Raw genomic sequence first — 23,570 nt, forward strand, 5'->3', positions numbered from 1 at the left:
TACATTGTATAATTTATATTCTGGCTGCTGCATTAATTCACATCCACCGTCCTTGCACAAACTCTTTACGCTGCGTCCATATCAGCCCCTCTCTCCTCTCCTATGTACAGCACTCATGCTCAATTCACAATCCTAAACTGCACATATCCATTCACTACCAGCATACAAAACAAGAGACTCTCTCACAAATCACCATCTGCTCACTTTCTCTATCCTCCTTCTTCTAGTCGAAGTAGACATCTCTCCCAACACCAGCCCCTTCTTGTAATAATAAGTCAAACCCCTCCCCTGCTACAGAAAGGAACCCTGTAAATCTCATTAATATTCCCTGCATGCCTTCTGTCTCTTTTAACTGTTCCCTCTGGAATTCTCGCTCACTGTGTAATAAACTCCCCTACATCCATGACTTTTTCCTTTCAAATTCCCTTAAACTTCTGGCTCTTACTGAAACCTGTATCCAGCAGTCAGACACAACCATCGTTGATGCTCTTTCGTATGATGGCCTACATTTTTCACATACCCACAGACCTGAGAGCAGACAAGGTGGAGGTGTTGGTCTGCTCTTATTAACCAAATGTACATTTTACATAATCCCCCCCAGTACCCTCATTTATCTTCCCTTCTTTAGAGGTCCACACTGTCAGACTCTACCAGTTGTTATCCCTGCAAGTGGTGGTTGTGTATCGCCCTCTGGGCCCTTCCCGTCAGTTCATGGATTACTTTGTCACCTAGCTTCCACATTTTCTATCCTATGACATCCGCACCCTCATCATGGGGGAATTTAACATCCCAATTGGTGATCCCCACTCACCTTTTATCTCCTCCTCCTCCTCCTTTCACAGCTTACTAACTCTCCTACACATGAAGATGGAAACACACTGGACCTGATCTTCTCCTGGCTCTGCTCAGTGCATGATTTTGATAACTCCGCTCTCTTGATCTCTGACCACAACCTTCTTTCAACCTCTGTCAAGAACTGTCACCCTGCTCAGGACACCCTCACTTTCCAATCTTAAAGATATATATGCACTATTAACAGGCAGAGACTTTTGAAGAATTTGCAGTCATCATTGGCTCCAATCTCCTCCTGACTCTGCACTTAAACATTATAATGATACATAACAGAGTGCCCTGGATGAACCTGCACCTCCCACACACAGAACAACTCAGCACAGACGGCGACAACCCTGACACATGCTGCAAAGATGTTTCCTACAGCGGTGCTTCAGGTGCGCTGAATGTCTATGGAAAAAATCCAATCTGCTATAATGGATGAAATCTTCTAAGTTTATGTTTAAAACATACAACTCTGCCCTTCACCTCTCCAAACATATCTATTTCAACACCCTGATTATCTCACTGTCCAACAATCCTAAATGCCTCTTTGAAACTTTTCATTCTCCCTTCAATCCTAGAGTGTAGACCCCAACCACTGACCTCAGTGCTGACGATCTGGCCATTATTTCAAAGAAAAAAATAGTAGAATGTTAGAGTTGGAAGAGACCTCCAGGGTCATCATGTCCAACCCCCTGCTCAATGCAGGAGTCACTAAACCATCTCAGGCAGATGTCTGTCCAGTCTCTGTTTGAAGACTTCCATTGAAGGAGAACTCACCTCTCATGGCCGCCTGTTCCACTCATTGATCACCCTAAGGCTGCCGTCACACTAGCAGTATTTGGTCAGTATTTTACATCAGTATTTGTAAGCCAAAACCAGGAGTGGGTGATAAATGCAGAAGTTGTGCATATGTTTCTATTATACTTTTCCTCTATTTCTTCCACTCCTGGTTTTGGCTACAAATACTGATGTAAAATACTGACCAAATACTGCTAGTGTGACGGCAGCCTAACTGTCAAAAAGTTTTTCTAATATCTAATGTGTATCTTCTCTCTTTCAGTTTCATTCCATTGCTTCTTGCGTTTCCATGTGCAAATGAGAATAATAATGATCCCTCTACACTGTAAGGGTATGTTTCCATGGGGCATAATCTCTGCACTTTGGATGCAGGGGATATCCCGCTCCGCCCAAAGCGCCACCCCGTTGTACGCTCGGTGATTCCGCATGTGTTCATTGAACACATGCGGAATCACCACATTGTATTCATAGACTGGGTTATTTATCTTGGGGAGACATGCGGTCTGGAATGCACATATAGTGTAGATGGGATTTCATAAAATCCCCTCCACTATGCTGTAACATCTGGACACTGTGGAATGGACTCTGCGGCTGTACGCAGTGTCCAATCTGCAGCAAATCCTGAACGAACTGTGTTTGCCTTTTTTGCTGCTGCAACATACTGTCGACCGTATCTGACAGGAAATTTTCTCCCAATCCCTTAATACCATGCACTGTCCTCCCTCCCCCACTGCATCTATCTCACTTTCTGTCTTTGAACCAGTCACAGAAGAAGAAATGATCAGGCCCCTTGCATTTTCTCACCCTACTACTTACACTCTATTCCCTCACATCTCCTCCAGTCCATCAACCTTTCTCTCCCTTCTGGTATCTTTCCCTCTTCACTTAAACATGCCAACATACATCCTTTATTTTAAAAAACATCCCTTGTCAGGAACTGTGCTGCTAACTATAGAACTGTCTCTAATTTTCACTTCACCTCTACCTGTACCACTTGGCCCACTCCTGTCTAATCCGCTATCTCTCAGATAATTGTCTTCATGACCCTCTACAATCTGGTTTCTGCTCTTTACACTCTACTGAAACTGCCTGCACTATAGTCTCTAATGATCTGCTAACAACTGAATCTAATGGTCACTACCCCATGCCGATTCTCCTGGATCTCTCTTCAGCTTTTAACATTGTGGGTCACCAGCTGCTCCTCTCTACACTCTGCTCTATCGGTGTCAAGGATACCGTTTTCTCATGGTTCTCCTCCTATTTCACTGACCACTCCTTCACTATATCTTTTGCTGGCTCCTCTTCCTCTCCTTTTCCCTTTGCTGTTGGGATTCCTCAAAGATCAGTCCTATGCCCCCTCCTCTTCTCCTTGTATACTGCCCCTATTGGACAAATAATCAGTAGATTCGGAAACTCCCATTCCCGTTTCCAAGACTTCTTGCGAGCTGCACCAATTTTTCGGAATGTATCAGGACACTTCGATCAATCCCCAATATCCATAGTTTTAAGCGTGCCCTAAAAACCCATTTCTTTAGACCAGCTTATCGCCTCAACATACTTCTCTAACTATCCCTGTTTTGCCCATTCAAAATTTTCTTCGAAAACAGGACCCTTGTATCATCTGTTCACACACCCTACATGCACTATATAGCCCTCTGTTTCCATACACATACTGGTTGTTGACCAATTCAAGTAGCATTCCGTGAACACCCTTTTTATTATCTTGATGGCAGGACCATAAAATGCAATCAATTAATACCATCCACCTTTCGTATCTTCTCTATTTCCTCATTGATTGTAAGTTTTCAAGCTGGGCCCTCACTCATCTTGGTATGTGTTGATTTATATGATTATTGTTATTCTGTATTGTCTTTTGTCTGTACAAGTCTCCTCTAAAATGTAAAGTGTTGTGGAATATGTTGGCACTATAGAGCTAAAATTATTATTCTTAGCTTTAGTAAAGTGGCCCCCTGGAGGCACGGTGGGTTGGCGGAGGGTTCCCAGACCTCAGTTTTGGGCAGAGGGTGAGGGTATATAGCAATGCCAGGTAGGCTAAGGTTGAATCCTAGCTCTGCAGGCTCTGATTAGGTGTACTTGGCTAGCTCTGCATATAAACAGGCTCGGTGTTAATCTAACACGATAGCTATTCTCTTTTATAAGACTGAGACTAGCTCATCTGTGTATAAGTAGCCAGGGTAAGTGTTGTTTAGTATTCACGTGGACAAAGTTAGGGGTTTATGTTTATGATTTTGTTTTGGTGCTGTGCAACCTGTGGAAATAATCGTCACATTGTTTTGACAAAAGAATCCATGGCCTGTGTGAATGCTATCTGATGCCTTCACACTAAGCGACGCTGCAGCGATACAGACAACGATACCGATCGCTGCAGCGTCGCTGTTTGGTCGCTGGAGAGCTGTCACACAGACAGCTCTCCAGCGACCAACGATGCCGAGGTCCCCGGGTAACCAGGGTAAACATCGGGTTGCTAAGCGCAGGGCCGCGCTTAGTAACCCGATGTTTACCCTGGTTACCAGTGTAAAATGTAAAAAAACAAACAGTACATACTCACTTTCGCGTCCCCCGGCGTCCGCTTCCTGCACTGACTGTGAGTGCCGGCCCTAACAGCAGAGCGGTGACGTCACCGCTGTGCTGTGCTTTCACTTTACGGCCGGCGCTCAGTCAGTGCAGGAAGCGGACGCCGGGGGACGCGAAGGTGAGTATGTACTGTTTGTTTTTTTTACATTTTACACTGGTAACGAGGGTAAACATCGGGTTACTAAGCGTGGCCCTGCGCTTAGTAACCCGATATTTACCCTGGTTACCACTGTAAAACATCGCTGGCATCGTTGCTTTTGCTGTCAAACACAACGATACACGGCGATCTGACGACCAAATAAAGTTCTGAACTTTAACCAATGACCAGCGATATCACAGCAGGATCCTGATCGCTGCTGCGTGTCAAACACAACGATATCGCTAGCCAGGACGCTGCAACGTCACGGATCGCTAGCGATATCGTTTAGTGTGAAGGTACCTTTAGAGAATGAATTCCTAAAACTTGTATGACCTGGTGACCAGCCAGTGTTTGTATACATACAAGTGTTAGCTGGTCACCAGCTAGTACATGTATGTCTAGGTGTATGAATTGGTCCTAGGCCAATGAGTCTTTATGTACATGTGTGAACTGGAGATTAGCCAGTATCTGTATATGTACATGTACGAACCGGTGATCAACCAATATCTCTATATGTACATACAAAACTACTTGAACACTGAAATTGTAACAGCGTGTCCCTCCCCCGACCTGTGTCCCTGGACTGCCATATAATCAGGCATGAGTCAATAACCAGTGGGGGGAGCCCTCCCCATGGAAGGGTGTATCCCAGCACACCAAACAATAGACTCATGTGTTGGCTGATTCAGTTATGAGGTGACTTGGGAAGGGCTGGGATCTTATGCTGAGGCGAGATCCTGGTGCCAAAGTGTGGAGGGTAAAAAGCTGCCACGTTGAACTGTATTGTGTCCCTCATCTGCTGGAGCCATAGCACTGCAGGAGGATTCCCACAGCAAAGGGAGGAAAGACAGGAGCTGCAGCTAGAAGCTCCAGACAGACTGTAACTACAGCACCCACCATGAGGGAGTTTCCAAGGGTGTCCCGTAAGGACTTTATGCCGTTTAACGAGGCTGCAGGTGACATTGAGGGCTTCTTCCAGGACTTCAAACATCAATGTCGAATAATGGAAGTCCCGGAAAGGGAGCGAGTCAGACATCTAGTGGGGCTCTTAGAGGGTAGAGCTGCTGAAGCCTATAGAGCTATGGACCCTCAGTGGAACTGCGATTATGGGAATATTAAAGACACCATCTTGGAACATTATTCTGTAACTCCAGATACTTACAGAGCGCAATTCCGCTCCTTAGCCTGTGAGGGCGAAATGTCTTTCAAGATATATGCCCACAGGCTCAAACAAGTATGTCACCGCTGGCTGGAGGGAGAGGGGGCCTTAACTTGGCAGGCCTTCCTCCTGGTCATCCTAAAAGAACAGTTCTACACCAAATGCCCCGCTGAGATCCTGGAATGGGTGCATGAGAGGAGTCCAGCGACAGTGGAGCAAGCTGCTGCTCTAACTGATGAGGTTCTCACCATCAAACCTCAGTGGAAAAAACTAATAGTCGGTGAGAAAAATACTAACAGACCCCAGCCTTGGCGGCCTCCAATGTTCACCGTCCCACCAGACTACCAACTCATGGGGAAGCCCATGTGAATGTACCCTCCAGCACTACTGCCTCATCTTTGGGAATACAACGAGGACACAGAATCATAGAACGCAGATGTTGTGGATGTGGGAAACCTGGTCATCTGCAAGCCACCTGTCCAGATGTTCGGAGGCAGAACCACTACAAACCACCTTTGCCTGTCCATTGTCTACAGACACCCTCAACTGGAGAAGAGCTGGATTCACCCCCTGATGATTTGCCAAGTGATTCTGATATAGTGGCTCCCCTACCAGGAGTTTATGGGGTGTGAGCCACCGCCACCTGTTCATCTGATCTTCAGCACAAACACAGGAGGTCATGCTAGATGGGCAAAAAGTGGTTTGTTTTAGTGACACTGGGGCTTTTCTCACTATAGCTGAGCCCCGAGTTATTCAACCAGGAGCAATTCAAAAGGGACCAGGAAGTGCCATTGAATTGGCTGGAGGTACTCAGAGATATATTCCAATAGCAAATGTTGCCCTGGATTATGGCTTTGGGGCCAAACAATGCATGATTGGTGGGATGAGCGGCCTTCCTGCAGACGTTCTTCTAGGAAATGATGTGGGGAATCTCCAATGTCACTTTGTCGGTGCGGTAACTCGAAGTCAAGCCAATAGATGTGGACGTGAATACACCATCAATGGAAGGAATGCCACCAGAACTGCCGTCACAGCCGGTGAGTGACTCGTCTTGTGGGGATCATATGAGTGTCACTTGGGATAAAGTTCGGTTTAGACACGAGGTAGAGACAGACCCTACCCTAGCTAGTATTAGAGCTCGTGCTGAAATAGGGCAGTTAGGGGAAAATAGGGAAAAATTATCAGAGAAAATGGGCTTCTATATCGGGATACCAACCCTGACTCCCTAGATAAACCCTGGACATATAGCAAACAGCTGATTGTTCCTCAGAAATACAGGGTTTCTCTATTGCACCTTGCTCATGACATTCCTACTGCTGGCCATCAAGGGAAAACCCGCACTGAGAAACGATTGACTCAAATTTTCTATTGGCCTGGGATTTCTCAAGCTGTGGCGCATTTCTGTCGAACCTGCGACATCTGTCAGTGTAGAGGGCGACCAGGAGATCACCCAAAGGCACCCTTGCAACCACTCCCTATAATAGAAGAACCCTTTCAAAGAGTAGCTGTCGATATCATTGGACCCCTGGCTAAACCTAGTAAATCTGGAAAGCAGTATATCCTCACTGTTGTGGATTATGCCACCCGATATCCAGAAGCTGTGGCCCTGTCCAGTATTTCTGCAGCCAAGGTGGCCGAGGCCCTGATTACCATTTTCACCAGAGTAGGATTCCCAAGTGAGATCCTGTCAGACCAAGGCTCACAATTCATGTCGGAGCTGGTACAGTGTCTGTGGCACACTTGTGGAGTACGAGCTATCCGAACGACACCTTATCATCCTCAAACAAATGGACTCTGTGAAAGATTCAATGGCAGTTAGCATATTCTTCAAAGAGCCTTCACTGACAGGGATTAAGACTGGGAGAAGTACCTCCCCCATCTCCTGTTCGCCTATCGGGAAGTCCCCCAGGAGTCCACAGGGTTTTCCTCCTTTGAGCTTCTCTATGGAGGAAAGGTCAGAGGACCTTTAAACCTGCTAAAGGAATATTAGGAGAGGCAAATTGAAGATACAGGAACCCCTGTTGTTCCATATGTCCTAAAGCTTCGGGAGACTCTGGCCCAACTTGCTAGTTTTGCTCGGGATCATGTACGGATGGCTCAAACCAGACAGAAGACGTGGTACGACCGCAAAGCACAATATCGGGAGTTCGCAGAAGGACAACAAGTCTTAACGATTGTTCCCCATCGGCGAAATAAACTGCAGACAACATGGGAGGGTCCATTCCGGGTTCTCAGAAAACGTAATGACACCAATTACCTCCTTGCTTTAGATGACCAGAGTTTAAGACAAAAAACTGTCCATGTGAATATGATTAAGGAGTACCATGACCGGTCACTACCAGTGATAGCAAGCTGTCGGCTTGCTTCAGAGGACAGTCAGGAAGAAGAGGACTCACTACGTGATCTTGTGGCAGCAGCGTGGGCCCCATCCACTGTGGAACAGGTTCCTCTGAAAGATCACCTAGATTTCTTACAGAGAAACCAAATGCTGGGAGTGCTCCATCAAAGAAAGGCTGCTTTCTCATCTGGACCAGGTCGAACCACAGTAACCCAACATCATGTAGACACTCCAGGCATACGTCCCATACAGCAGGCCCCTTTCCGAGTACCAGAATCAGTTAGAAACACCATGCAACACAAACTGGAGGAGATGTTACAGCTCGGTGTAATTCAGGCCTCCCATAGCTCTTCGGCCTCTCCTGTGGTGTTAGTACCCAAGAAAGATGGGAGTACTCGATTCTGTGTGGACTACCGGCGACTAAATGACCATACCATTAGTGATCCTTACCCAGTGCCTCGTATTGATGAACTTCTAGACTAGCTAGCTGGGGCCCGATATGTCACCACCTTGGATCTCAGTAAGGAATACTGGCAAATTCCTCTAACGGAGGGAGGGAGAGAAAGGTCAGCATTTATAACCCCTTTGGGCTGTACGAATTTCTAAGCATGCCTTTCGGAATGAAGAATGCCCCTGCAACCTTTCAGAGAATGGTAGACCAGATCCTCCGGGTATGTGATGGCTATGCTTGTGCCTACTTAGATGATATTGCTATCTTCAGCAAGACGTGGGAGGAACATTTGAATCAAGTAGCAGTTGTTCATGACTGGATTCTTGCAGCAGGCCTAACCATTCGACCAGATAAATGCCAAGTGGGGATGGGTGAAGTCCAGTACCTAGGGCATAGAGTAGGAGGGGGAAAGCACTGTCCTGAACCTGCCAAAATCCAGGCTATTAGAGACTGGCCTATACCCCAAACCAAGAAACAGGTTATGGCTATTTTGGGAACTGCTAGTTATTACCGAAAATGTGTTTCTCATTTCAGCACTATGGCCAAGCTTCTTACAGATCTCACCAAGAAAGTGATGCCCCGGGTGGTGACCAGGACTCCAGCCTGTGATGAGGCTTTTAATCTGCTGAAGGACGCTCTGATCGGCGACCCTGTTCTGGCTGCTCCAGATTACAAGAGGGGATTTATTGTGCAGACGTATGCCTCTTCGTATGGACTGGGAGCTGTACTCAGCCAGGTGAATGCTGCTGGGGAGGAGCACCCCTTTGCCTACCTCAGCAGGAAACTGCTGGGCCGGGAAGTGGCCTATGCAACCGTTGAAAAGGAATTCCTGGCTGTAGTATGGGCCCTCAGGAAACTAAAGCCATATCAATATGGGCGAGAATTCACTGTTGTTACTGAATACCATCCCCCTCACCTGGCTGAACAGAGTCTCCGGGGACAATGGACGTTTACTATGATGGAGCCTGGCTCTGCAACCTTATAACTTTACAGTACAATATAGAAGAGGCAGCCAACACCAAAATGCAGATGGGTTATCCAGGCAGGAGGAACCATGAGTCAGGTCAGCTATGATTACGTGTACTTGACAAGCGACCTGTAGAGGTCACTAGTCCGTACACAAATTGAGGGGGGAAGGGGTTGTAACAGCATGTCCCTCCCCCGACCTGTGTCCCTGGACTGCCATATAATCAGACATGAGTCAACAACCAGTGGGGGGAGCCCTCCCCATGGAAGGGTGGATCCCAGGACACCGAACAATAGACTCATGTGTTGGCTGATTCAGTTGTGAGGTGACTTGGGAAGGGCTGGGATCTTATGCTGAGGCGAGATCCTGGTGCCAGAGTGTGGAGGGTAAAAAGCTGCCACGTTCGACTGTGTTGTGTCCCTCATCTGCTGGAGCCATTGAATTCACTAAAGAACTATTTCTATTTCCCTGGCGTCGGATTGCCGGGTGGCGCCCCCGGATCTGCTCCCTTTGTGTGGATTCATCGTGGACTCATTGTGGACTACTTACGGACGCTGCAGAACTACTTTCATTTGTGTTATCCCAGTTCCCTGTTCCAATAAATCTTGTTGGATTGTCTATCGGCCTGGTGTCTCTTTCTGCCCTGTCGCAAACCCCGTCACAGAAATCAATAAGAAAAAAACAATACAAAAAAATCTTAATAATGATAACAATAATGACAAAACTTTATTGGAACACCAATCAAGATACCCCAACAAAAAAGAGAAAAGAAAAAGACTAGACATGATAAAAACATACTAACTTTTACATTTTACTTCTATCTTTCATGGAGATGTTTATAGACCATTAGTTGTACTTTGGCACTTTGCGGTGTTTATAAAAGTATATACACTGTCTTAAATGTATTAAGCATACTTTTACTTTTTCCAATTTATATTTTTTCCAATACCATTTGGATTAAATAAATGCACAGCACTTTATTAATTAATAACACTTTTTTTAAACACAAAATAGCATGAATGCCATCCCACCACGACAAGGTAACTCTGATCGGGAGAGTCCTACACTGTCTAATATTAAAACCTTACCATGTGTCAATGTTGATCTCAGTGTGAATAAGGGCAGACAAAAGGACTGGGCCCAAACAGTGGAACACCAGTCTGGGGAAGCCTTATACAGGTCCTTCTCAAAAAATTAGCATATAGTGTTAAATTTCATTATTTACCATAATGTAATGATTACAATTAAACTTTCATATATTATAGATTCATTATCCACCAACTGAAATTTGTCAGGTCTTTTATTGTTTTAATACTGATGATTTTGGCATACAACTCCTGATAACCCCAAAAACCTGTCTCAATAAATTAGCATATCAAGAAAAGGTCCTCTAAACGACCTATTACCCTAATCTTCTGAATCAACTAATTAACTCTAAACACATGCAAAAGATACCTGAGGCTTTTAAAAACTCCCTGCCTGGTTCATTACTCAAAACCCCCATCATGGGTAAGACTAGCGACCTGACAGATGTCAAGAAGGCCATCATTGACACCCTCAAGCAAGAGGGTAAGACCCAAAAAGAAATTTCTCAACAAATAGGCTGTTCCCAGAGTGCTGTATCAAGGCACCTCAATGGTAAGTCTGTTGGAAGGAAACAATGTGGCAGAAAACGCTGTACAACGAGAAGAGGTGACCGGACCCTGAGGAAGATTGTGGAGAAGGACCGATTCCAGACCTTGGGGAACCTGAGGAAGCAGTGGACTGAGTCTGGTGTGGAAACATCCAGAGCCACCGTGCACAGGCGTGTGCAGGAAATGGGCTACAGGTGCCGCATTCCCCAGGTAAAGCCACTTTTGAACCAGTTGCTAAGTGGTCCCAAGTACTTTTTTCTGATGAAAGCAAATTTTGCATGTCATTCGGAAATCAAGGTGCCAGAGTCTGGAGGAAGACTGGGGAGAAGGAAATGCCAAAGTGCCTGAAGTCCAGTGTCAAGTACCCACAGTCAGTGATGGTGTGGGGTGCCATGTCAGCTGCTGGTGTTGGTCCACTGTGTTTCATCAAGGGCAGGGTCAATGCAGCTAGCTATCAGGAGATTTTATGCTTCCATCAGCTGAAATGCTTTATGGAGATGAAGATTTCATTTTCCAGCACGACCTGGCACCTGCTCACAGTGCCAAAACCACTGGTAAATGGTTTACTGACCATGGTATTACTGTGCTCAATTGGCCTGCCAACTCTCCTGACCTGAACCCCATAGAGAATCTGTGGGATATTGTGAAGAGAAAGTTGAGAGACGCAAGACCCAACACTCTGGATGAGCTTAAGGCCGCTATTGAAGCATCCTGGGCCTCCATAACATCTCAGCAGTGTCACAGGCTGATTGCCTCCGTGCCACACCGCATTGAAGCAGTCATTTCTGCCAAAGGATTCCCGACCAAGTATTGAGTGCATAACTGAACATTATTATTTGATTGTTTTTTTGTTTGTTATTAAAAAACACTTTTATTTGATTGGACGGGTGAAATATGCTAATTTATTGAGACAGGTTTTTTGGGTTATCAGGAGTTGTATGCCAAAATCATCAGTATTAAAACAATAAAAGACCTGACAAATTTCAGTTGGTGGATAATGAATCTATAATATATGAAAGTTTAATTGTAATCATTACATTATGGTAAATAATGAAATTTAACACTATATGCTAATTTTTTGAGAAGGACCTGTATACATTTTCCAGCCCAGGACAGGGAGGCCACACCACAGCTTGCACAGAATGCAATAATACACTAGTTGGGCCCAGTCCTTTTGTCTGCCCATATTCACACTGAGGTCAACATTGACACATGGTAAGGTTTTAATATTAGACAGTGTAGGACTGTCCCGATCAGAGTTACCTTGTCGTGGTGGGATGGTTTTTATGCTATTTTTTTTATTTAAAAAAGTATTACTAAAAACTGTTATTTAAATGCACTTTTTGCTTTTTATTTACTTAGTTGCAGCAGAGTTTTTGTTTACTTTTTCTCTTGTAGGTTTTATATGTTTTGTGGCCAATGTGAACATGCGTTTAAGATTAGCATGCGTACCAACTCAGGTCAAGCTCAATTTTTGTGTTTTTTTCAGTATCTATATATGTATGAACTGGTCACCAGAAAGTATCTGTATATGTATATTTATGATCTGGTCATCAGCCAGTATCTGTATATGTACATGAAGACCAGGCTCTGGGTGCTGACAGAACACCGGGTCCAGAACTGCTGGGGCCGAACCTACTGTTGCAGGGGGGAGGGAGATTGAAGACAGAGCAAACCCATAACCTGGGTAGAAGGGGTGTGGCAAGCCAAGAAGGCATAAAAGAGTTTGGGCGGGAAAAGAACAGGGCTTCCCGCCAGAGAGAGGAGTCAGAGGACCGGCGTTTGGCTGAGGTGAAAGATAGCCCGCATAGTAGTGATCACGGCCGGGTACAGTGAGGGCTCCCTGGTTTTGGCAGGCGTGCGGAGGAACGCACGCAGAGTGGAGGGTTGTTGTGAATATCATCACTTTGCTGAGCTACAGCATAACGGACTAGGGGCTCAGCGAGTAAGACCGGTGACCACTGCCGCCAGAAGTAAGGTCAACTTCTTAGGCGGGGAAGCCGGAAGAAATCAGCACCGGCCTCTCCGTCAACCGACCAACCATCTGACTCAGGAGCTCAGGAGAAGAAATGGACAGCGGAGTCACGCTAAGAGGAATTAATATATAGACTGCCATTCTGAATGACTCTTTCCCTTGTTTACCCCTCATCCTTTATTCGTTTATTTCCTGTGGCTTCATGCAAGGAGGTTACTCCTGTATTGATAAAATAAGTCATTGTTAACCCCTGCTCTGTGCTTCTGTGTCACTGCATCCGAATACCTGTCTTACATATGATCCAGTCTCCGGCCAGTATCTGTATATGTACATGTATGACCCGGTCACCAGCCAGTATCTGTATATGTACATGTATGACCCGGTCACTGGCCAGTATCTGTATATGTACATGTATGACCCGGTCACTGGCCAGTATCTGTATATGTACATGTATGATCCGGTCATCAGCCAGTGTCTGTATATGTGCATGTATGATCCGGTCATCAGCCAGTATCTGTATATGTACATGTATGATCTTGTCACCGGCCAATATCTGTATATGTACATGTATGACCCGGTCACCAGCCAGTATCTGTATATGTACATGCATGATCTAGTCACCAGCCAGTATCTGCATATGTACATGCATGATCCGGTCACCGGCCAGTATTTGTATAAGTACATGTATGATCCAGTCACCGGCCAGTATCTGTATATGTACATGTATGATTCGGTCACCAGCCAGTATCTGTATATGTACATGTATGACCCGGTCATCAGGTAGTGTCTGTATATGTACATGTATGATCTGGACATCGGCCAGTATCTGTATATGTACATGTATGATCCGGTCACCGGCCAGTATTTGTATATGTACATGTATGATCTGGTCACAGGCCAGTATCTGTATATGTACATGTATGATTTGGTCACCAGCCAGTATCTGTATATGTACATGTATGACCCGGTCATCAGCCAGTATTTGTATATGTACATGTATGATCTGGTCATCATCCAGTATCTGTATATGTACATGTATGATCCGGTCACCAGACAGTATCTGTATATGTACATGTATGACCCGGTCATCAGCCAGTATTTGTATATGTACATGTATGATCCGGTCACCAGACAGTATCTGTATATGTACATGTATGATCCGGTCACCAGACAGTATCTGTATATGTACATGTATGATCCGGTCACCAGACAGTATCTGTATATGTACATGTATGATCCGGTCACCAGACAGTATCTGTATATGTGCATGTATGAGTTGGTCACCGACCAGTATCTGTATATGTACATGTATGATCCGGTCATCGGCCAGTATTTGTATATGTGCATGTATGAGTTGGTCATCATCCAGTATCTGTATATGTACATGTATGATCTGGTCATCATCCAGTATCTGTATATGTACATGTATGATCCGGTCATCGGCCAGTATTTGTATATGTGCATGTATGATCTGGTCATCATCCAGTATCTGTATAAGTACATGTATGATCCGGTCATCAGCCAGTATCTGTATATGTACATGTATGATCCGGTCACTGGCCAGTATCTGTATATGTGCATGTATGAGTTGGTCATCAGCCAGTATCTGTATATGTACATGTATGATCTGGTCATCATCCAGTATCTGTATATGTACATGTATGATCTGGTCATCATCCAGTATCTGTATATGTACATGTATGATCCGGTCATCGGCCAGTATTTGTATATGTGCATGTATGATCTGGTCATCATCCAGTATCTGTATAAGTACATGTATGATCCGGTCATCAGCCAGTATCTGTATATGTACATGTATGATCTGGTCATCATCCAGTATCTGTATATGTACATGTATGATCCGGTCATCGGCCAGTATCTGTATATGTGCATGTATGAATTGGTCACCGACCAGTATCTGTATATGTACATGTATGATCCAGGCATCGGCCAGTATTTGTATATGTGCATGTATGATCTGGTCATCATCCAGTATCTGTATAAGTACATGTATGATCCGGTCATCGGCCAGTATTTGTATATGTGCATGTATGAGTTGGTCATCATCCAGTATCTGTATATGTACATGTATGATCTGGTCATCATCCAGTATCTGTATATGTACATGTTTGATCGGTCACCGGCCAGTATCTGTATATGTACATGTATGATCTGGTCATCATCCAGTATCTGTATATGTACATGTATGATCCGGTCATCGGCCAGTATCTGTATATGTGCATGTATGAGTTGGTCACCGACCAGTATCTGTATATGTACATGTATGATCCGGTCATCGGCCAGTATTTGTATATGTGCATGTATGAGTTGGTCATCATCCAGTATCTGTATATGTACATGTATGATCCGGTCATCATCCAGTATCTGTATATGTGCATGTATGATCTGGTCATCATCCAGTATCTGTATATGTGCATGTATGATCCGGTCATCATCCAGTATCTGTATATGTGCATGTATGATCTGGTCATCATCCAGTATCTGTATATGTGCATGTATGATCCGGTCATCGGCCAGTATTTGTATATGTGCATGTATGATCTGGTCATCATCCAGTATCTGTATAAGTACATGTATGATCCGGTCATCAGCCAGTATTTGTATATGTACATGTATGATCTGGTCATCATCCAGTATCTGTATATGTACATGTATGATCCGGTCATCGGCCAGTATCTGTATATGTGCATGTATGAATTGGTCACCGACCAGTATCTGTATATGTACATGTATGATCCAGGCATCGGCCAGTATTTGTATATGTGCATGTATGAGTTGGTCATCATCCAGTATCTGTATATGTACATGTATGATCCGGTCATCATCCAGTATCTGTATATGTGCATGTATGATCTGGTCATCATCCAGTATCTGTATATGTACATGTTTGATCGGTCACCGGCCAGTATCTGTATATGTGCTTGTATGACCCGGTCACCGGCCAGTATCTGTATATGTGCATGTATGAGTTGGTCATCATCCAGTATCTGTATATGTACATGTATGATCTGGTCATCATCCAGTATCTGTATATGTGCATGTATGATCTGGTCATCATCCAGTATCTGTATATGTACATGTTTGATCGGTCACCGGCCAGTATCTGTATATGTGCTTGTATGACCCGGTCACCGGCCAGTATCTGTATATGTGCATGTATGAGTTGGTCACCAGACAGTATCTGTATATGTCTAGATAAAAAGTGCTACTGAGGGCACGGACTGTGTGGAATCAAATGATATAAGGGACCAGATTATGAGGACAATTTAGCAACAGACGTCAGTGGACAGATTCATGAGGTGAGGTGAGTGGCCTTTCGAAAGAGATGTGTTTTCATAGGACACTGAAAACTGATTGGAAGGAAAGAGGTGCTTGATGTTCAGACCTGAGAATCTTTACAAGATTTTTACAATGTTACCCACTATTCAGGTATCGAAAGATTCAATTTTTATGTACTTTGTTTTTTAAAATCTTTTTTTGTAGATTCTGTCCCAAAACAACAAAATGAGATGCAAGCAGCAGTGACAGCCGTACTTTGTGACTCAAACCAGCATAGGAGGCTACGTAAGATTCATTTACATGTCTATGCAGTAGCAATTGTCACCTCATCACTACACAGTGCCATGTTCACCTGCTCCACCTCACTATGCATGGTGGTCACCTGTTTCTGACCTCTCAGCACCATGCTCACCTGCTCCTGACTGTCATGCCGCTGCTGCCGTATTCCCCGCCATGTCATACTTACCTGCCTTCGGCGTCCCGGCGTGCCACACCTTCTGCAGCGTCCTCTCCTCGGCGCTCGCTCCCGTCCTCTGCTGCTTGCGAGCGCGCGCACGCTAGGTTCAAAGCTGCGCGTGCGCACATCTAACCTCCAGCCGGCGCTCCTTATCGTCCTCTCTATGTTTCAGGAGGACTTGTACCCGGAAGTGTGTTCTTTATCCTCCGACATTGGCTTGTCCTTGTTTCCGCAGTTCCTCACCAGTTGCTGTGTCTCTGCTGTACCTCGCCTGTCCCTGTGTCTCTGCAATACCTTGTCAGTCCCTGTACCGCTGCAATACCTTGTCAGTCCCTGTACCGCTGCAATACCTTGTCGGTCCCTGTGCCGCTGCTATATCTCGTCAGTCCTTATGTCTCTGTAGTGTCTCCGTCAGTCTCAGAGTTACTGCAGTGTTCCTGTTAGTCTTTTTGTCTCTGTCATACCCGCCAGTTCCGTTTTTCTACAGTACCCACCTATCCCGAGTTCCTGCCTCCCCTCCAGTCCTTGGTCTTTTTCCCATCCTGGTCCTCCAGCTTCCATGGCGATAGTCCCTCATGGGCCTGCCCCTAACTCTCCCTGTATAGGGGGCAGTCTATCTGGTCAGCTGGTCAGTGGGGGGTTCGTCGTCATGGTCCAGAGGGTCCAGTTTTTGTTTAGAACCATCACACTGACAATTCAGTGCCATGTTCACGTGCTTCTGAACACTCAGCGCCATGTTCATCTGCTCCTGACCACTCAGCACCATGTTCACCTGCTCGGCATCACTATGCGTGGTGGGCGCCTGCTTCTGACCACCCAGCGCTTTGTTCACATTCTCCTGACCACTCCACATCATGCATACCTGCTCCTGACAACTCAGTGCCATGTTCACCTGCTCCTGACCACTCAGCGCCATGTTCATCTGCTCTTGACCACTCAGCACCATGTTCTCCTGCTCCTCACCACTCGCCGCCATGTTCACCTGCTCCACATCACTATGCGTGGTGGGCAACTGCTTCTGACCACTCAGTGCCATGTTCACCTTCTCCTGACCACTCAGCACCAGGCTCACCTGCTCCTGACAACTCAGTGCCATGATCAACTGCCCAAGGACTCAGTGCCATGTTCATCTGTTCCTGACCACTCATTGCCATATTCACCTGCTTCTGACTACTCCACGCGATGTTCACCTGCTCCAGATCAATTTGCATGGTGGTCACATGCTCCTGACCACGCAGCGCCATGTTCATCTCCTCCGTACCAACCAGCATGGTGGCTACCTCATTCTCACCACACAAAGCCATGTTCACCTGTTCCTCACCACTCAGTGCCATGTTTACCTTTTCCTGACCACTCAGTACCATGTTCACCTGCTGCAGATCACTCAGTGCTATGTTCCCCTTCTTTGCATCAACCATCATGATGGTCACCTGCTCCTCACCACTCAGCACCATGTTCACCTGTGCCTGACCATTCAGCTCCATGCTCACCTGCTCCTAACCACTCAGTGCCATGTTCACCTGCTCCTGACCACTCAGCGCCATGTTCAACTGCTCTTGACCACTCAGCACCATGTTCTCCTGCTCCTCACCACTCGCCGCCATGTTCACCTGCTCCACATCACTATGCGTGGTGGGCAACTGCTTCTGACCACTCAGTGCCATGTTCACCTTCTCCTGACCACTCAGCACCAGGCTCACCTGCTCCTGACAACTCAGTGCCATGATCAACTGCCCAAGGACTCAGTGCCATGTTCATCTGTTCCTGACCACTCATTGCCATATTCACCTGCTTCTGACTACTCCACGCGATGTTCACCTGCTCCAGATCAATTTGCATGGTGGTCACATGCTCCTGACCACGCAGCGCCATGTTCATCTCCTCCGTACCAACCAGCATGGTGGCTACCTCATTCTCACCACACAAAGCCATGTTCACCTGTTCCTCACCACTCAGTGCCATGTTTACCTTTTCCTGACCACTCAGTACCATGTTCACCTGCTGCAGATCACTCAGTGCTATGTTCCCCTTCTTTGCATCAACCATCATGATGGTCACCTGCTCCTCACCACTCAGCACCATGTTCACCTGTGCCTGACCATTCAGCTCCATGCTCACCTGCTCCTAACCACTCAGTGCCATGTTCACCTGCTCCTGACCACTCAGCGCCATGTTCAACTGCTCTTGACCACTCGGTGCTATGTTCAACTGCTTTTCACCACTCAGCGCCATGTTCAACTGCTCTTGACCACTTAGTGCCATGTTCAACTGCTCTTGACCACTTAGCACCATGTTCAACTGCTCTTGACCACTTAGCACCATGTCCAACTGCTCTTGACCACTCAGCACCATGTTCAACTGTTTTTGACCACTCAGTGCCATGCCACCTGCTCCTGACCGCTCAGCACCATGTTCACCTGCTCTTGACCACTCAGTGCTATTTTCAACTGCTTTTCACCACTCAGCACCATGTTCAACTGCTTTTCACCACTCAGCACCATGGTCAACTGCATTTCACCACTCAGCACCATGTTGACCTGCTCTTGACCAATCAGTGCGATATTCAACTGCTCTTGACCACTCAGTGCCATGTTCAGCTGCTCCTGACCACTCAGTGCCATGTTCAACTGCTCTTGACCACTCAGCACCATGTTCACCTGCTCTTGACCACTCAGTGCTATGTTCAACTGCTTTTCACCACTCCGCACCATGTTCACCTGCTCTTGACCAATCAGTGCGATATTCAATTGCTCTTGACCACTCAGTGCCATGTTCAACTGCTCTTGACTACACAGTGCCATGTTCACCTGCTTTTCACCACTTAAATGGCGGTCACCTGCCTCTCACCAGTATCCCATCTGTTTTTGTCTCTAGGGTCAGCGACATCATCCAGCACATCTTCAGAGGAGCAGAACTGGTATGAAAATTACAGACAACAAGTTGGTGAGTACCGTATATCATGGCAGTGATCTGAGCTACTCTTGGATAGAGATCGCTGAGGTATTTGATAATGTACAGAGCACAGCACCGAGGGAGGATGCAACGTATGAGGGTGCATATGAAGTGTCACCATGAGACTCCATTTTACTCTGTAGTAGCACTTCCTTATAATCTTCAGTACTGTGGAAATAATGCTGCAAAGTAGTGCTCCATTTACACTGCGTAATTACTGGAAATGCTTGCTTGGTTGCATAGATTGAACTTTTGTGCTGCACAAAAGATCATTGTTCTCCGCAGCACATTGTCCTGTGTGAACAAGAAGAAAGTCCAACTCCATGCACTGATTGATCTATTACAGATCATTCACTGTGCATTATAAAAAGGAACCTGTCACCATGAATATGGCGTCCAATCTGCTGGCATGATGTCCTATAGCAGTTAGAGATGTGGAGTCTGATAAATCTTTTGTGAGATTCACTATAACCTGTGATTTCATCATTTAAACCTCTGCTCTTTCTGGATATATTGGTCCTATCAGTGACTGACAGCTGTCTGTGTATGGACACTTATACAAAGAAAGCTACCGATCATTGATGGGACCATCCACTGGACTGGAAATCTCAGAAAGAGCAGAGATTAAGGCTGCGTTCCCACAATGAAGTTTTGGTGAGCTTTTTATCCTGCATATTTTTTATAAAAATGCAAGTAACCTATTTTTACTTAATGGGTGCAGAAATGGTGCAGAAAATCTGCAACATCAAAAACACAATAAAAACTAATTGCGGGAATGTCACATTAATTGATTATATCACATGTTATGTGTCATGTAGTGTCAAGGGACTGTGGGTCCCTACCCGATCCCTCGAAGTAGGGGCGCCCTAGTCTATCCCTGTCCCCCTGATTACACCTGTTGATGGAGACACCGGCTTTTGTACTTATCTATGCTCCTAACTTAACCCTTATCTGGTCCCTCCCCCAAGGAGGTGAGGAGCTGATGAGTATAGTAAAATGCTAACCATGCAGACAGGATGGACAGGCAGGGGTAAAAGAAAACTATAATCATACAAATACACTCACAAAACAAAAACGGGGGAAACAGAGAATGTATAGGAAGGGGAAACCAAATGTGAGGGTGAGTCGCCCACGGGCCAGGGGTACTCGGTACCGGGTCCTACTGCTTCACAGGGGGATGTCAAGGTGGCTGCGACCCGGTCCGTGGCCCTGGGCGCCCATGTAAAAGGGGAAAGGTCTTTAAAGTGATAGAGTTTATGTTCGTGACGCAACCTGTGGTATTCGGTCAGGGTGACCGACGCTGCTTTAAGGGGTCCACTGGGGTGATGTTATGGCAGCTAGATGGTATACCTTCCCACAGGTGAAGTATGTCCCCAGGGCGTCCCAGTGTGTAGATGGTGGATGGTGAGAGGCGCAGAGAAGAACTAGGACACAGGTTTGCAGTCTCTTTGCCTTTACTGAAGACTTCAGCATCCACAGTCCAGGGCACCAGATCACAGGGCAGGCAGAGTCCGGAGTTCACTTGTTCAGGTGGAAATCAGTAGCCATCCCTTGCGCTGCAGTGGTGTAGTCCCTTCCTGCCTATAGCTTCACATAAGGGTCTCACAGATGTGGTGTTTCGCTCTCTGTCCCCCATATAGGATAGGACAAAACCTGTATGACTGGTGACTTGAGCCTGTTTTTAGAGTCTCTTAGATAACCCGGCTCTGTAGGTGTCACCGTACCTCCTGGGTGTAGGTGCAGACAGGTAACCTGCAATTAGCTGTTTTGCCTGTCTCTGAAATAAGGCGTAGAGGTCCTTACTCCCTCAGTGTTCCGGCTACCGGGATTTTGCGCCTCAGAAGGAGGCAGCCTGAGCGGGGCTGGTCCCCTTCTGGTATCCTCTCCTTTGCTTCGACTTCCTTCACACTCGCTGCAATACAATTCTGCCTTTCAATGTCTCTTTCTAGGAGCTGCAGCTCTGAGGGCATGCACAGCTCCGTTGACCCTCTGTCCTCCTCAGACTACTGTCTGGAACTTTTGCCTAACTTTCCCTACAGACTAACAGTTATATACAGTATAGACCAAAAGTTTGGACACACCTTCTCATGTAAAGATTTTTCTGTATTTTCATGACTATGAAAATTGTACATTCACACTGAAGGCATCAAAACTATGAATTAACACATGTGGAATTATATACTTAACAAAAATGTGTGAAACAACTGAAAATATGTCTTATATTCTAGGTTCTTCAAAGTAGCCACCTTTTGCTTTGATGACTGCTTTGCACACTCTTGGCATTATCTTGATAAGCTTCAAGAGGTAGTCACCGGGAATGGTTTTCACTTCACAGGTGTGCCCTGTCAGGTTTAATAAGTGGGATTTCTTGCCTTATAAATGGGGTTGGGACCATCAGTTGTGTTGTGCAGAAGTCTGGTGGATACACAGCTGATAGTCCTACAGAATAGACTGTTAGAATTTGTATTATGGCAAGAAAAAAGCAGCTAAGTAAAGAAAAACGAGTGGCCATTATTACTTTAAGAAATGAAGGTCAGTCAGTCCGAAAAATTGGGAAAACTTTGATAGTGTCCCCAAGTGCAGTGGCAAAAACCATCAAGCGCTACAAAGAAACTGTCTCATATGAGGACAGCCCCAGGAAAGGAAGACCAAGAGTCACCTCCGCTTCTGAGGATAAGTTTATCCGAGTCACCAGCCTCAGAAATCGCAGGTTAACAGCAGCTCACATTACAGACCAGGTCAATGCCACACAGAGTTCTAGCAGCAGACACATCTCTACAACAACTGTTAGGCTGGGGTCACACTTGGCGTAAGACAATACGCCACGTATTATACGTCCGTACTACGGCCGTAATACGGAGAAATGTTCCCAAAATATTGATCCGTAGTCAGGGTGTGTCAGCGTATTTTGCGCATGGCATCCTCCGTATGTATGTATGTATGGCATCCGTACTGCGAGATTTTCGCGCAGGCTTGCAAAACCGACATCTAATGGATTTATGTGCTCAAATGTTAGGGAAAACATATATACAGTATATATATATATATATGTCATTGAGACACATATATATATATTCTGTATTTAGATTTCATTCAGCGCGATATCTGTGAACAGCCGGTAATTCAATTGCCGGCTTTTCATTTCTCCTGCACAAACCCGACAGGATATGAGACATGGTTTACATACAGTAAACCATCTCATATCCCCTTTTTTTTTGCATATTCCACATTACTAATGTTAGTAGTGTGTATGTGCAAAATTTCAGCGCTGTAGCTGCTGAAATAAAGGGTTAAATTGCGGAAAAAATTGGCGTGGGCTCCCGCGCAATTTTCTCCGCCAGAATGGTAAAGCCAGTGACTGAGGGCAGATATTAATAGCCAGGAGAGGGTCCATGGTTATTGGCCCCCCCGTGGCTAAAAACATCTGCCCCCAGCCACCCCAGAAAAGGCACATCTGGAAGATGCGCCTATTCTGGCACTTGGCCACTCTCTTCCCACTCCCTGTAGCGGTGGGATATGGGGTAATGAAGGGTTAATGCCACCTTGCTATTGGAAGGTGACATTAAGCCAGATTAATAATGGAGAGGCGTCAATTATGACACCTATCCATTATTAATCCAATTGTAGGAAAGGGTTAAAAAACACACACACACATGATTTAAAAGTATTTTAATGAAATAAACACAGCGGTTGTTGTAATAATTTATTGTACTCTCAATCCATCAGGAACACCCTCGCTTGGAAAAATAATAAACGCACAAGATACATACCTTCTGCTGTCAGATCAGGTCCCACGATGTAATCCATCTGAAGGGGTTAACTAATATTACAGACAGGAGCCCTGCTAAATGCAGCAGTGTGCTCCGTGCTTGTAATTCCCCGGCGAATGAATGAAATGTAGGTCATTGACCTACATTTCCTTCAGTCGCGGTGATGCGCCCCCTGGTGGATGTCCTCATATGACCTGG

The 23,570-nt window shown here is 45.7% G+C and overlaps 1 protein-coding gene across 4 annotated transcripts in view; it reads left to right on the forward strand.

Annotated features, from left to right (window-relative positions):
- Positions 1-23,570, forward strand: part of LOC143808872 (T-cell differentiation antigen CD6-like) — a 467,903-nt gene that overhangs the window by 301,196 nt on the left and 143,137 nt on the right. For all 4 annotated transcript variants that reach the window (XM_077292011.1, XM_077292012.1, XM_077292013.1 and 1 more), the window contains 2 exons: positions 16,398-16,478; positions 19,525-19,593. In XM_077292011.1, the coding sequence (XP_077148126.1) occupies positions 16,398-16,478; positions 19,525-19,593 (150 nt within the window). The remainder of the gene's footprint in view (positions 1-16,397; positions 16,479-19,524; positions 19,594-23,570) is intronic.

The sequence above is a fragment of the Ranitomeya variabilis genome, chromosome 2, assembly GCF_051348905.1.
Source record: "Ranitomeya variabilis isolate aRanVar5 chromosome 2, aRanVar5.hap1, whole genome shotgun sequence".
Lineage (NCBI taxonomy): Eukaryota > Metazoa > Chordata > Amphibia > Anura > Dendrobatidae > Ranitomeya > Ranitomeya variabilis.